This window comes from Macaca mulatta, chromosome 11 (genome assembly GCF_049350105.2).
Source record: "Macaca mulatta isolate MMU2019108-1 chromosome 11, T2T-MMU8v2.0, whole genome shotgun sequence".
NCBI lineage: Eukaryota > Metazoa > Chordata > Mammalia > Primates > Cercopithecidae > Macaca > Macaca mulatta.
In genome coordinates, this window is record NC_133416.1 from 46,288,054 (window position 1) to 46,304,414 (window position 16,361).

At 38.5% G+C, this 16,361-nt stretch overlaps 1 protein-coding gene across 12 annotated transcripts in view; it reads right to left on the reverse strand.

Annotated features, from left to right (window-relative positions):
* The window catches only part of KIF21A (kinesin family member 21A), a 163,269-nt gene extending 147,166 nt beyond the window's left edge, over positions 1–16,103 (reverse strand). For all 12 annotated transcript variants that reach the window (XM_077953857.1, XM_015151439.3, XM_077953853.1 and 9 more), the window contains exon 1: positions 15,910–16,103. In XM_077953857.1, coding sequence (XP_077809983.1) covers positions 15,910–15,953 — 44 coding nt within the window. In that variant the 5' untranslated portion in view covers positions 15,954–16,103. The remainder of the gene's footprint in view (positions 1–15,909) is intronic.
* Positions 16,104–16,361: the final 258 nt, after the last annotated feature.

Genomic DNA, 16,361 nt, shown 5'->3' on the forward strand with positions numbered 1-16,361 from the left:
AAAAAGCCTGTAATATACTCAACAGAAGTATTATCTACTTTACACGCAAAAGGACCTGACTCATAGAGAGGCGTAACGTTATTTTTCACAGGGTTACTTTTCCACCGCTACTACTTCAAAGGGAGTCAGTGAAACAGAAGGGATTTGAACTCAAAGTCCAACAGCATTACTTTTCATCATTGAAGTTCATTTTAAAATATTCAGTAATAAAAAGAAAATTATTCAATGTGCAAATAAACATATTTGATAGTCCAAAAGAAAAGAAAACCACAAACCACAAAGATGACTGCTATTGCATCTTTTTTGTTTGTTTGAGACAGTCTCTCCCTGTTGCCCAGTCTGGAGTGCAATGGCACAACCTGGGCTCACTGCAACCTCCACTTGCTAGGTTCAAGCAATTCTCCTGTCTCAGCCTCCCGAGTAGCTGAGATTACAGGTGTCCACCAACACACCCGGCTAATTTTTGTATTGTTAATAGAGATGGGGTTTCACCATGTTGGCCAGGCTGGTCTCAAACTCCTGACCTCAGATGATCCAACTGACTTGGCCTCCCAAAGTGCTGGAATTACAGGCATGAGCCACCCGTGCCCAGCCATATCTTTTTCTTTCTAAAGGTAAACAGAGAACATGGTTCTCATCACAAGGTACAGAAAACAATTCAAATATATAAGCATCTGTTGTGCAGTATGGGTAGGGATGATTTTGAAGAATATTTATTCTTAGTCTATTCCTACTATTGTGTTCATTATCCTAATAGCTTATATGTGGATGATTCTACCTTGTCAAAGACAGCAAATAGGGCTTTCTTAGTCATCCTCAATAGTCCACTTAACTGTCTACCACAAATATTCTAGGTCCATCTGTCATCACAGTATTTCATTGCACAGTAAACCAACTTTTGTGAAGGACTCGAAAGGTATGTGTTTTAACAATTCAATCAAGTTTGTTTTCTAAACAGATTTGTCTTAAAAAGTGAAGGTTGTTTTCAGGATCATTTAAGTTTCAGACCTCATTTGTTGATACCTTATCCCTCAGAAACTTCTTTTTCAACCCAAACAAAACTAGTTATCTAATCAAAGGTTTCAGTGGCTATTATTGTGTCAACAATCAAGACCCAATTATTGAGGAAGATCCTTAGAAAAAAGTCACAAATAATTGTTAATTGATTTTTTTCTTATTTTACCATGGTAATTAAAATTTTTATAATATGCAATATGACTTGTAACTACAAAGAGGAGAAGTAAAATTAATCAAATGTTTTGCTAAGTTAGCAAAGGAACTGTCACTTCAGTCCATCTTTAAAAATGACAAATTACTGTGGCTCACACCTGTAATACCAGCACTTTGGGAGGCCGAGGTGGGTGGATCACGAGGTCAGGAGATCGAAACCATCCTGGCCAACATGGTGAAACCACGGCTCTACTAAAAATACAAAAATCAGCTGGACGTGGTGGTATGTGCCTGTAATCCTAGCTACTTGGGAAGCTGAGACAGGAGAATCACTTGAACCTGGGAGTCAGAAGTTGCAGTGAGCCCGGATCGTGCCACTGCACTCCAGCCTGGCAACAGAGAGAGACTCCATCTCAAAAAAAAAAAAAATGACTTCAAATTAAACATGACACATGGAAATGAGATGGTCACTTACAGTTTAAATATAAAGTATGTGTGTGTGCGACTAATTATGGGGTCTTAGTAAAAACCTTGTTGGTGTAAGTAGAGGTGTGCTCAGGTTAATGATATACTAAGCAATATATTTAAGAGGTTTAAGGATTAATATGCCAGTGAGCTCACCTTGTCTGCCAACCAACTGGAAACAAATAAGTATCCCCCATGTCAAAGATAAACAGAAAAGGAATGAATTTCCATTAATATACATACCAACAGAGAACAAAGATTAAAAAAACATTTTATTCAAACTGCTCTAAAGGGTATAATCATCTCGGTCTTGACTTTCACAACTCAACATATTCATTAAAGATAAATCAAGATATCCATTCTATCATATAAATATAATGCTGATAGCTTTGACTGGTAATATCAAGGTCACATATTATCAAATATCACTGCACTATTATCATCCCTTTTCTTCATCATTAAAGACAGACATAATAAACTGTAAAAACGGGGCCCAAGTGAAGACAGAAAGAATCTCTGTTAAAGAAATAGATTTTTGGAAGTTAATCCCAACTAACATTTCAGAATTACTATGTGCCAGACATTATTCTGAGTGCTTTATGTCAATTATTTCTCATAACGATTCTCTTATGTTAGTAGTCTTATTACCTCCACTTCACGCATAAAAAAACCAACCAAGATGAAAGTGGAGTTTTATAAACAGGAACTCACCAAAGAAATTAACCCCACCTTAAGGTGATTTTAAAAGAAATTATGGTTAGTTATTAAATATTACCTAGAAGAGGAAAAATAGAGTTTCAGGTAGATGGAGAGAGGAAGTGGAAAACAGAGATAGAAAGAGGAGAAAAAAGAAGAGGAGCGATAAAACTAAAAAAAAAGAATCTAACATCTCACAAACATTTCTAAAGAACATTCTAACAATCTTAACAACCCTGTGAGATAGGGATTAAGGGACTGACCCTATTTTATACATGAGAAAATTAAGGCTCATAAAAGTTAAGTGGCCATCCGAAATTCTGAACTCAAATATTTGTGATTCTAAAGTCTATGCTTGGCTGGGCACAGTGGCTCATGCTTATAATCAAGGCACTTTGGGAAACTGAGGGAGAAGGATCTCTTGAGCTCAGGAGTTTCAGATCAGCCTGGTCAACACAGAAAAACCCTAAGACCCTGTTAAAAAATAATAATAATAAAAATTAAAAAAATAAAAATGTAAATAAAGTCCATGCTTTTTTCCATAAGTCATGCTGCAAAAGAAAATAAAATTAAGGGCCAGGCGCGGTGGCTCACACCTGTAATGCCAACACTTTGGAAGGCCAAGGCGGGTGGATCACCTGAGGTCAAGAGTTCAAGACCAGCCTGGCCAACACAGTGAAACCCTGTCTCTACTAAAAATATAAAAAGCATCCAGGTTTGGCAGCAGGCACCTGTAATCCCAGCTACTCGGGAGGCTGAGGCAGGAGAATCTCTTGAACCCGGGAGTTGGAGGTTGCAGTGAGTCATTGCACTCCAGCCTGGGGGATAAGAGCAAGACTTCGTCTCAAAAAAAAAAAAAGAAACATATCAATTTATTTTTTTATAAACATTAATATATTTTATACCATATTGGGCAGATTCATTCAACTCCTTAGTGGATTTTATGTGTTGGTGTGTGGGTGTTTCATGTCAATCCCATACTGCTATGATTTGAATGTGTCCCCAAATTTCATGTGTTAGAAACTTAATCCCCAAATTCATTATGTTGTTTGAGGGTAGGGCCTTTGGGAGGTAATAAAGATTAGATAAGGTCGTAGAAGAGGGCCCCCATGATGAAACTAGCAGCTTTGTAAGAAGAAGACGACTTGAGCAGACACACACCCTCCCTCTTGCCATGTGATGTCCTTCACCATGGTACTATGCTGCAAGAAAGCCCTCATCAGATGTCAGCACCCAGAACCAGGAGGTAAATACATTTATTTTCTGTATAAATCATCCCTGTTGATGCTCTGTTATAGCAACAGAAAACGGACTAAGACACACACGGAAATCGCAGCTTCTAGATCCCATGTGATTTTAGTCTCAAAACATTCTAGGGCCTCCAGGTTGAATGGGGTAAAATGGAAAGCTGGACAACTAGACTGGATGGCATGGAAGTGAAGTAATGTCCAGAGATGACCTAGAACAGATCAGTGCCAGCTTATGTACACAAGTAGAATAACTCTGGCGGCAGCTCCTAGTTCTGTGCAGCCCACATGAGTTGAAGGAGACTCCAGTTGGGACAAAAGGGGACAAGTTTCCCTCTCCACAGAGAGGGGGCTTTCAATAATTTCACTTAGTCAAGTGGGTTTGGATTCAAGATACGGGGAAAGAGATCTAAATCAGGAAACCAAGACAGAAGCCAAGTTTGAACAAGTAAAATAGGAGGTTAAAGGGAAGGCTATGATCCTAAAAGCACAGGAATAATTAATAATAAGTCTGGAGCAGCAGCCAAAAAATTTCACCCTAATGGGTTGGTGGAACAAAACTGCTACTGTGATTTACTTGTGGCTTTATTGAGGACTGACCCAGAAACTCAAGAGAGGCTGAGTTTGTCCACTTGGGGCATGAAGAACTTCATCTGAAAACAGTTAAGCAAGATAGGAATTCAAAGGAAGCCTGATGTCACAGAACACACACTTGTGAAAAATTATGATTAGGTTACATGAAGTTAATAAAAAATTTAGAGCCAAAGCTAACTAAAGAAACACTCAAAAACAAAAACCAAATCCGCTACAGAGGCAACAGAAGATCCAATTCCTCTCATGTAACAAAATATATAAGAATATTATCAAGGACAGATGGAATCTGTTGTCAATCTAAGGGCAAGTTAGCAAACTAAAATTCAAAAGCCTCATATTGTATTGCCTAAATTGACACTTGAAAATGTCACAGATGTCACACTGGAACTAAGGAACTTTAAATGGCAGGTCAAATAACTAGGAATGAAATCTGCAATGTCATGTTGAATTAGCAGTTGACAACCTCCACTTTAGGACAGGACAGGTGAAGACTAACAGACCAACAGGCTACTCAAAGAGAAGTGTTTTGTGTTGAACTGAGGTGAAAGCAAGCAAAATAAAAACCTTAGAAACTCACTTATTTTCAGGAAACATGAAATAGTTGTGGTCTTGTGTTTGTTTGATTTACCATCAGTGGCTTGGAATAATGTGCTGGGAAAATATCTACTCCATCCTAATACATTGTGTCTTTACATAAATATAGGTGAAAAGTTAAAATTAAATATCAATATATCTTTTTCTGGAAAGCATCCTCAGTACCATAATGCTTACCCATATATTCTGGGTGAGCAGCACTATTCACCCTCATCAATTCCAATAAACAGTCTTTGGTAAAGTCAGTGTTCATCAGTAGCAATGAAACTTTATAAAGAATCTAAGGAGACAGCATAGTTCTTATAAAAATGAAATTAATGCCCTTATTAAACAATAAAGTCATGTCAATTAAATCACTGTTTGATATATTGAATTTAATGCATATTATACTGAGTTATTGAAATAAAGCAGATGGTATATAATATTTAGCATGTTACTCAAAATGTCATTCCTTAATATAAAGATAGACAAATTCTTTTTTTTTTTTTTTTTAAACAGAGTCTCACTCTATCATGCAGGCTGGAGTACAGTGGTATGATCTCGGCTCACTGCAACCTCAGCCTCCCAGGTTCAAGTGATTCTCTTCCCCCAGCCTCCCAAGTAGCTGGGATTACAGGTGCCTGCTGCTATGCTCAGCTAATTTTTGTATTTTCAGTAGAGATAGGGTTTCACCATGTTGGGCGGGCTGGTCTTGAACTCCTGACCTCAGGTGATCTGCCCACCTCGGCCTCCCAAAGTGCCGGGATTATAGGCGTGAGCCACTACACTAGGACCAAGATGGACAAATTCTTTTTTTTTTTTTAATTTATTTTTTTTATTATTATTATTATACTTTAAGTTCTAGGGTATGTGTGCATAACGTGCAGGTTTGTTACATATGTATACTTGTGTCATGTTGCTGTGCTGCACCCATCAACTCGTCAGCACCCATCAACTCGTCATTTACATCAGGTATAACTCCCAATACAATCCCTCCCCCCTCCCCCCTCCCCCCAAGATAGAATAACAAATTCTTATTCTATGTGCTAGAGGGGTAAATATCAAGCTACTAAAGGGTATCAACATACTGATTACAACGATTTCAAAACACTGTAGGTACACATATAAAAACAGACTAAAAAGAAATATAGCAAAATGCTAGTAGTAATTATATTAGGGAATTATGATTGATTGTTCTCATCTTTTCCTGATAATTTTTCTAATGTGATTAACCTATTTCAATAATGGGAAAAAATTGAATAAAAATAACTTTCTTATGGAATTATAAACTGATTTTGAGATCATTAGACAGGCTTACAAGATATACGTTCTGGTTCTAAATATCAGTGTTCTTCTAAAATGCCTTCAGGCAAGTCTTTATATAAGTTCTATTAATGAGTATTGCAGGCACATTGCCCCATTAGCTCCAGGTCCCAGAAAAAAATATATTTATGAAAAAAGTCAATGTATAATTAAAATTTTTATATTATTACTTCTGCTTTTACTCAGTTTATCCCTTAGAGTGCTCTTTAATCCACAGCCTAATGTAATAACTTCTTGCCAAGGTTGATGAAAGGAAGTAAAAGGAAAGCATTAGCAATATTTCCAAAAATCTGGTGCAACCTAATTCAGAAGGAAAATTCATATTTTTACTATCCACTTTAGTTATCATTCTCTTACATTAGGTTAAGCAACTAGTAACAAGTATAACTCAAAACTACTGTTAATCTCACAAAGTATATGCTAGTAACTTTACAAACACTAAGAACTATACTAATTAAAAGGCTTTGTGGAAAAAGAAAGAATAAAAATAGTGAATTCTAATAAACTATAAAAAGATGAATTTGATAGAGTAGAGCAGTATGGCATGTGATTTACATATTGAAAGCAAAAAGAAAAAGGGGAGACTAGATAGAATAAGGATCTTGGAAGTATTTATATATACTGTTATATCACTTACAGCGATATAAGTAAGAGATACTCAAAAAGCAAAAGAACAGATACCAGATACAGATACCTTAAAAGCACTTTGCAAATTCAAGTTACAGGTTATACATCAGAGAATAATCCAATTGCTAGAGTTTGGAATATAATAAACGTACCCATCATTGGTGTCCTAGTCCATTTTGTGGTACTATAACAAAATACCATAGACTGGGTTATTTAAAATGAACAGAGATGTATGTCTTACAGTTCTGGAGGCTGGGAACTCCAAGGTCAAGAGGCCTGCATCTGGCAAGGTCTTTCTTACTGCCTCATCCTAAGGCGGAAGGCAGAAGGAAAGAGAGCATGCACAAGAGAGCAACAGGGGACTAAACTCTTTCATAACAAAGCCACTCTCAAGAAAATGAAACCATTCCCTCAATAATGACATTAATCCAATAATGAGGGCAGAGCCCTCATAAACTAATCACTTCTTCTTAGGCTCCACTTCCCAACATTGTTGCATAGGGGATTAAGTTGCCGACACATGATTTTTTGGAGGGACACATTCAAACCATAACAGTTAGTTTTACCAACTTTATCTAATAATATTACTACCTATGTTTGTATAAAAGCCGTTTTTTCAAGTGCTTTCACGCAGTTGTCTCTTGATCCTTTCCCAAATCCACTGGGGTAGGGGAGAATTACCAAGGGAAAACCAACTTTATCAGGGGTAAGAGTCTAAACCAAAACAGTTTTCTAACCATGCAATGCTCATTCTATCATAGCACATTGCAGTCAATTACTTTAATGCTTCCAGCTTACGTGATTCCAGAACACAACGAACACTCATTAATTATGTATTATATGAATGAATTTTGTTCCAAAAAAGTAAATAAGAAGGAATACAATTGAGGCTAGATATGCCCTGTGCCTCATTAGTACCATGTGATCAATATGCCACAATATAATAAACTACAGCTTAACTCTCCAAGGTCTCTTGTTCCCATTTGCTGAAAGATAAAGACTTATTTAGAACAACTCCTAGCTGACTTAGTAGTTGTATCAAATAATGAGGATATCTATTCTGAAAAAAATGTAATTCCTTTATCATATTGAGAGATCTATGATCTTATCAGGCCTATGTGACAGACACAACTCTCCAAAGTTGAGAATAATTCAAATCTAATCTCAAAAGCTAACATCTTACTACACACTAAGACACCCAAAAAATGAGGAATAAACCTTGAGCTGTCCTTGATTTTTTTAGCCTCTGGGTGGGTCCATGATCCCCACCATTCCACAACTAAGTCTGAACATTTTTCTTGGTTCTTTCCTCTTACTGAAGAAGCAGATGGATGTGCCCAAGTAGACTGACCATGGGGTTAAATCCTGAATGACCTTTATTACAATCTAGGCACTCAGATATCTACTTGTCTCAAGTCAATAATCCAATGTCCTTCAAATGTTCTATTGTAATAGTGCTTAAATATTCTTTGAGGTTTTGAACATTTCAAGCCATTTCCTATTGGAATTTCAGAGGGAGAGAGAGAAGAATCATATATGGCAGGTCTAAGACCCCAAATGGCAGAAATTTTTCTGCATGGCACCAGTCTAGAAAAGCTTTGTGTAGATGTGGGATTTAGGATGCTTTTGGGGTGACAGACCTCCATTACAATCAAAATGTATTCCGTATTTCCTTCTCAAATGGGTCTAGTTAAGAACCTCCTAATTAGTGAAGTAACACTCAAAAGGAGATCTTTTTAAACCACTCAGATTTCTGCCTCCATCTTCCATTCCAGATCCCAAAAAATATGCCTCACTCCACCCCACCCCCATCCCACACTCCAGCCACCTTCCCTTTAGTGAGGTTGTTATTACTGCAATGTGCCATAATCCTTTAGTCTGTTGGAATAATGAAGAACCAAAGTGGGAGGGAAGCCACACGTCCCAGGCCTAGAATTCACAAAAGAACTTCTATTTACATGGCTAAAATTATTTTCAAGTTAGACCACATACGAATTGTATTTCTGTGGTTGTTGTGAAAGCATTAATATGCTACATGCAAACGTTAAAAAGTCTATTTTTTTTATAACTCAGTTCTGGCATTTATTTATGTTTTAATATACCAGAAACCTCAAAATTTAGACCTGGGTTTCTACCCCTGGGGTTCCTCTCCCTTTACTTCTGAGAGATCTTTGTTAGAATCATTGATCAAGTTCCTACTACTGAGGTGCTTCTAAAGTCAAAATAAGGGGTTGACAGTGAGCGACCTTATCTAAATGTCACACTACAATTAAAGGAATGCTTAAGGGATTAAAATTGTAGGTTATTTTAAAATAAAAATTATTTCTTGGATGTATGTTAGCAAAATATGAAGTCCTAGAAAATCCACAGCACTAATCAAGAAGACTTGAGCTACTAGTCATGTGACCTCAATCAATTCCTTTTAACATTTCTGGGCCTCTAACATCTCAACTATCTCGAAAAAGGGGCCTCAACCAATTAGTCCCTTCAAGATCCCTTTTAACTTTAAGACCTATTTTGTCAATAATTAGAAGAGTTTACTATATAATATTTTTCTTTTTTTTTTTTTTTTCAGACAGGGTTTCACTGTTACCCAGGCTGGAGTGCCGTGGTTATTGACAGGAGTGATCATAGCACACTGCAGCCTTGAATTTCTAGCCCCAAGCGATCTTACCACCTCAGCCTCCCAAGTGGCAGGGGCTACAGGTACACACCACAATGCCAGCTTTAAAAATTTTTAATAATTAAAAAAAAAAAAGAACAAGGTAACCTCAAAAATTATTCTGAAACCTTCATAAAGATCTTATAATAATTGTATGGTATCATGAAAACTGTCCCTTTGGCTTGGCTGTCATTTGCTTCACATAATGCCTGAGCCACAGGAAAACTATTTTAACACTCTGAGAAGATTAAATAGTTAATCCATTGGGAAACCAAGTTGAATCCACAAATCCCCTTTCCAAAGAGAAGCAGTGAAAATAACAACAAACAACTTTGTTTTATTTTGAATAAAATTGTCCTAATGATATACAGTAAACAAATACTATTATCTGCCATGCATTTTTATTGATATGTTTTTCTTTCTAATCTGAAACTCAGATTATGTCAGGCCACATGTGATTTTTACAGAAAGCAATTATTTATAAGTCCAAGACTCATCTTTGAGCATGCCTTGGGGAAAAACACTTATAATAATGCATATTCCAAGTCAATTTATTTAAGGAGAAAGAGATGAGAATTGGAAGATTGGGCATATTACAGTATTAACTGCTAAGATAATTTCTGCTTTCATGGTTTCACTAAACTGGAATTTCTAGTGCATCATTCACTACCCCATAATTATGCATCAAAATATTAACCAATTAGCAGGTAAGATGGCAAGAGCTCAAGGGGTAGTAATAATTAGACATGAAACCTGAAGTTCCATTGAGTCCCAAATAACAAACAGGTCCACTACTTAATAAACCATATCTGAAAAATGACTATCAACTCACATTTTGTAAATGAAATTATTTCATTGACTTTCTACTTGCATTATCTGCTGGCTTTTCAGTCTACTCTCTTTCATTTCCATTATTTCCTCATCCAAATACAAAGACATATAAGTAGGCCATGATATAAGTAATATCCTCCTAATGCATGGGCATTTTGTATGAAATATGTTTGGAAGTGGGGCACAATTTTTTTTAAATCGTTGTCTGTGAGAAATGTATGAACTAAAAAATGTCATTGAGAAAAATAAAGAGAGAAACAAAAACTCAAATCTAACAATTATCTTTCATTTCTGGTATGTGCTATGATTCTGTTGTGTGTTCATTCCCACATATTTCATGTGTTTAAAAAGCATTGTACTGCTAGATCTAAGCTCCATGAAAGCCAGGACAACATATGTCATGTTTGTTGTGGTGGGAAAGTGTCTGGCATGTAATAGGCACTTAAAGATTTGCTGCATTAAGGATGAAAGGAATAAATAACCAAACACCAAATAATCATCTATTTCCATAAAATAAATATTTCTCGGAGGTCTTACTCATTTGCTCCCATATTTTTTTAACATTAAACTGTTTCGAATAATTTACCTCACATGTATATTTGAGTTTCAACTTAAAAGATCCTTATTACATTGAAAATATTAAGTAAAATGTTTAAAAAAATATTTGGAAATATGTTTCAGAGCACAGCAATAGATATCAGAAACCTGAGTTTGAGTTCCAGTTCTGTTACTTAGTAGCGAATAAACCTTGAGACACATTTTTCTCCTCTATAAAACAGAGATAATAATAGCTGCCCAGGCTATCTCATAGGATTTTAATGTAGAGCAAATAAAATATTGTTCATTCGTATTATAACCAGAATGGGACAAAGAGACCATTACAGCCTACATGTTTCTTCTTCTGTAATAAGGATACCTAAAGAAATTATATTATTAGGAAAGTCAAGTTTGAAATATTAAAATAGTTCCTTCCTGTTAATATAGAGGCATTGTTAGTGCCTGCAGTTTGACTAACAACAACTAAAATCATATTTAACAGACTGCACATGAAAAGTTCTTACAACTCTTGATATCTTTAGGTTGACAAACAAGCATTGGGAAAAAGAAAAGTATAGTGAGGTCACATTGCAAATAAGTGCTAGTGACAGACCTAAAACTGAGCTTCTGAATGTCCAAATAGCCCCTAAGCCTGCTGAGCAACGCCACTCCTTAGAGCGCTTTGGTAAGGTGAAAACCCAGCAAACCGAAACACAAATTAGACCACATTACACACTAATACAAACTAACTGCAAAGAATAGGTACAGTTCTCTGATAAAGCCAGGCAAGGAAATTTTAGTTTCTACATACAGCGAATAACACAAAAACACAAAGGTGCTTTCTGTATCTCCCATTTTCACTAAACTCTTGACATATATTGCAAGCTAAAGTTATTGAAAAGGAAAAACATTTCAAAGTTATTGTGTCAGAGATAGGGAAGAGAAAAAGACACATCATCTCATAATGTATTAGATTTAGAATGTGAAATGTTTGACTTTATCATTTTGAGTTAACCATTCGATTCAATTCAGTATACTTAGATAATAAGAATAGATTCTACATTGTACTTTATTGTTCATTTTTGTTGGCGACATCTATCTAAGCCATCCATTCAACTTACCACATTTCCTAGGAAACCAGCTACCTGATTATTGAGTCTAAAATCCATACCTTCCTACACCCATGCACTCTGAGGAAAAGAAGTGTTGCTGTTGAATCACATCTTACATCTCACATATATATATATACATACACTTCTGTGCGTACGTGCATATCCACTCTAAAACCAGACACCCAATATTTTGGTATTTTCTTAATCTAAGGATGTGATTAGTCCATGATGGGATGTCTGTGAAAAGTTTTATTCTAAATGTATTCCTCACATTTTTAAGTTATAGTACAGTGGTATCCAATAGACACAGATAATATGAAAATTAATTTTAATTATATTTTATTTAACTAAATGTAAGCAAAGTGTTATCATTTCAACATATAGTCAATATAAAAATTGAAATATTTACATTTGTTTCTTCAGAGTAAGTCTTTGAAAGCCAATGTATATCTATTACACTTACAGTTCTAGTCAATATGTACACTAAATTTTCATCAGAAATACTTGTATCACTATTTCTATTTCAAAACTTTACTGTTGAAAAAGTAGATCCAAGTTGTTCGAAACATACTCAAAAGTTTCTAATAACTGGATGAAGGACCAATTTTTAAATTTAAATTTTAACTAATTTAAATTAAATAAAATTAAAAATTTAGTTTCTCAGTAGCATTAATCATAATTCAAGCACTTAATAGCCACATGGGGTTGGATAGCAAGGGCTATTATCCAAATTCATATCTATCTCAATGAAAGAAACCCCACAGAACATCTCAAATATACTGCCAAAAGGTATTTTTGGAAACTGAGTAAAAATTGCTCTCCCTAAATGAGAAACTTTCTGTTTAACATCTTTCTCCCAAAGCTGTATATAACCCATTCACTTATCTTGAGAAACCTACAATAGAGTCATCAGCTTTAACATACTGATAAGCCTCTAATAAAACATAAGCACCTCTAGGATGCATTTCCACGATTGTATTACTCCTTAAAGGAAAAAAGCAGGTCAAATGTTTTTGTTGATTTTGTATATAGACATACAATTTTGTATTGATTTATTTATTCTGCTGAGGAAAGCTGTCACAAACTGAAGGGTAGGGTAACAGGATGCTGGAAAGATTAAATAATTTGAGGAAATATTTTAGTTAAGTTCAGGTCCTGTCTTAGCTGTATCTTTCCTGGCAATATCAAAATATGAATAACCTGTGAAAGTCATTCAGTAACCGAACTAACACCAAATCAAGAACAGGCAACTGACCCAAACCTAAGCGAAACTTTGCAAAGCCATGTTCTTGCCTCTCACCTCTGCAGGGTTAGTGGTTAAGAACTTGGTCTATTGAGTCAAGCTATCTGGGTTGGAACCCTGGCTCTCTCATTTGCTACCGATTTAACTTTGGATGGTTTACTTAATCTTTCTGTGCGTCATCTGCAAATGGCCATAATAATAACAGGACCTAAGTCACAGACTGTTATGAGGAATAAATAAGACTTTACATGAGATAAAACATCTTAACACAGCACTAATCCTGGCACACAGTTTAAGTCAAACTATTATCAGTACTTTTAGCCCAGAAATCAGGATAACAGAGATGAGGATATATCTTCAATAAATAATGGTTATAAATGAACAATATAAGTCCAAATACTTTATAAATACTAAAGTGCTATATGAGCATAAGCTATTTTTATCCTATATAAAGTAAGTTTACAGGGTAGCTCTGTTCAGAGAACAATGTATTTAATGAAAGAAATCCCCGATTTAGCCAGGTGCAGTGGCTAATGCCTGTAATCCCAGCAATTTGGGAGGGACGGCTTGAGCCCAGGAGTTCAAGACCATCCTGGGCAACATAGGGAGGCTCCATATCTACAAAAATGTATAAAAATTAGACAAGCAAGGTGGCACATGCCTGTAATCCCAGCTACTCAGTAGGCTGAGATGAGAGGATTGCTTGAGCCCAAGAGGTTGAGGTTGCAGTGAGTTATGATGGCACCACGACACTCTAGCCTGCATGATACAGCAAAACCCTGTCTCAAAAAAAGAAAGAGGAAAGGAAAGGAAAGGGGAAAGGAAAGGAAGGGAAAAGGGAAGGGAAAAGGGAAGGGGAGGGGAGGGGAGGGGAGGGGAGGGGAGGGGAGGGGAGGGGAGGGGAGGGGAGGGAAGGGAAGGGAAGGGAAGGGAAGGGAAGGGAAGGGAAGGGAAGGGAAGGGAAGGGAAGGGAAGGGAAGGGAAAGGAGGGGAAGGGAAGGGAAGGGAGAAGGAGTCCTGAATTCAACAAATGGAATCTTTGCAATGTGGCTTACTAAGTTATGTTGAAGTTTTTATAAAGCCTTTCTCCAAAAATCAAACCGACAGTCATTCACCTAAAAAGTCCTAACATGCACATCAAAACAAAATACAAGTTATTTATCAGTCAACATCAGTTTAGGGTCATCCATGTCTCTACAGGCAAAGAAGCATCGGATTTAACAGAATGGTCAACAAACTGCCTTGTGATAGTCCAGAGAATTCACACATAAAAATCTCAAATTTCTAAAAACAAATTGTTTTCACTAATACTGTATGCACCTTCTTCACCTTCCTCGATCAGCTCTCCTAACAAAATTGCCCCTTATTGGGTTTTTTGTCTTTTTCCTTCCCCTTTCTCCACCCCGGTGCAGTCATTAACTGGTATTAAAGGGCTAAAAGAGAGGTAGTAGCAGTGAATAGGAGAAACAGACTAATCTAACAATTGGATAAGTAACCCTAGAATAACCAAGGCCTAATTAAAACTTCAAAAGCCTTCTAACAGGTGATTCTAACCAGTCATAAACCTGTCACCTCCCTGGGTGGGGAAAAAAAAAAAAAAACTTAAAAACTCATTTTATTCTTTAATTAAAGATACAAAGTATACAAAACAGCCATTACTATTCCCAACCCAAGATGTGTCACTAAAATAGTAACTATAGAAATGCTTAGAGGGGAGAATTTTTAAAATAATTTTCTGGAAAGACTACAAGACTGGGAGATTGTTAATAATTTCTAATTTCTTGGAGTGTAGATTATTTTTATAATCCTTAAAGCATAAATAAAGGAAGCGAATTAACAGTAGACTCTCAGAGCTGTGAAAGTCACGCACTTACTCTAGAATGAATGCTTCATTAATTTTTCACACAGTGTGATGATGTTGCAATTTTCCATGAGCAACTATCAGAGCTTTCCTTCTTGATAAGTATCAAACCAGCCTAAATTACATCGAATACTCGTGCCTGTCATTGGCAGAAATATAATTTTGATGTACCTAGTATTTCCACTCACACCCTGGCCTGTATAACGTTACGATTACATTGCATCCACCCTGCCTAACGTCAGTATGTTTCACACAGTCACCCCTTTCACCCTTCTCTGGCTAAAGAGTTTTCTTCCTTCTGTAGACCTCTCCCCGGTGGATTTTACCTTAAATTCCACTTCCATTCAAACACCCAAGAGGCCAGATCTGTCTCTTCTACCCACACGCGAGGGCATATCTAGATTCCCGTGATGCTGAAAAAGATGTCCCATTTGCACAGACATCAGAACCCGAGTGGGCGCGCGGCGGGCCCTGTGGTCGCCGGCGCTGACAGTCAGATGCTTTGTCTCCTGCCTGGGAAGGCCGGAGCTGCATGGACACGTATGACAGACATTCTAGAACTAATAAAAAAGAACACCACAGCCCCGCGCAGAGGCAGCTCCTCCCGGACAGGCGATAGTCCAAGGCGGCCAGACCTGCGGCGACTGATCCGGCGAGGGGACGGAGGGGAGTGACGAGGGCTTTTCCCCCGGAGAAGTCAAGACGCCCCCCAGGAACCCGGGGCCGAGCAGCCGCCAGCCACCTGCAAACACAGACGGCGTGAGGGCGGCGCAGTCTCCCTGCCAGCACCCGGCCGCGCGTGCCAGGCCGGCGGGGACCCACTGCCTCAGTTTCCTCAGCCGCAGACCCCGGCCGGGACGCCCCTCAGGTCGCTCCACCCCGGCAGCCGGTGCCCCCGGGCCACAGCCAGGTCCTTGCCGCGCCCTCAACCCGCCGCCCGCCGCCCGCCGCCGGCAGCCCGTCCTCACCTGACAGCCACCCGCACGGAGCTCTCATCCGGGGCGCCCAACATGCTGGCGGCGGGCGGCGACAGGGCCGTTGGGCCTCCGCACCTCAGAGCTGAGGCGCCGCCGGGGCCGCGGGACTCGGGCACAGTAGGCTGGGGCGTCTGCGGGCGGCCGGCTCACCTCCGCCGCGCTCCAGCCATGTTGGGCGACTGAATGGAAAGGTGGCGGCGGCGGTGAGGCAGCAAGAGGAGGAGGTGATTCACTGCTCGCGGGTGCCCGCCCCTTCTCCCCCGCTCACCCCCCAGGATCTGGGGCGGGGACGGAGCGCGCTTGAACGGTGACCGCGCCGGTGGAGAAGCCAACAGGCCGCCGGCGGCCTCGGGGCGGCCGGGTGAGTGCGCCCTGCCCCCTCCGGTGGGGACGCGGCCTCCCAGCGGCCGGACTGGGGACTCCACGCCCGCCGGGGCTCTCCC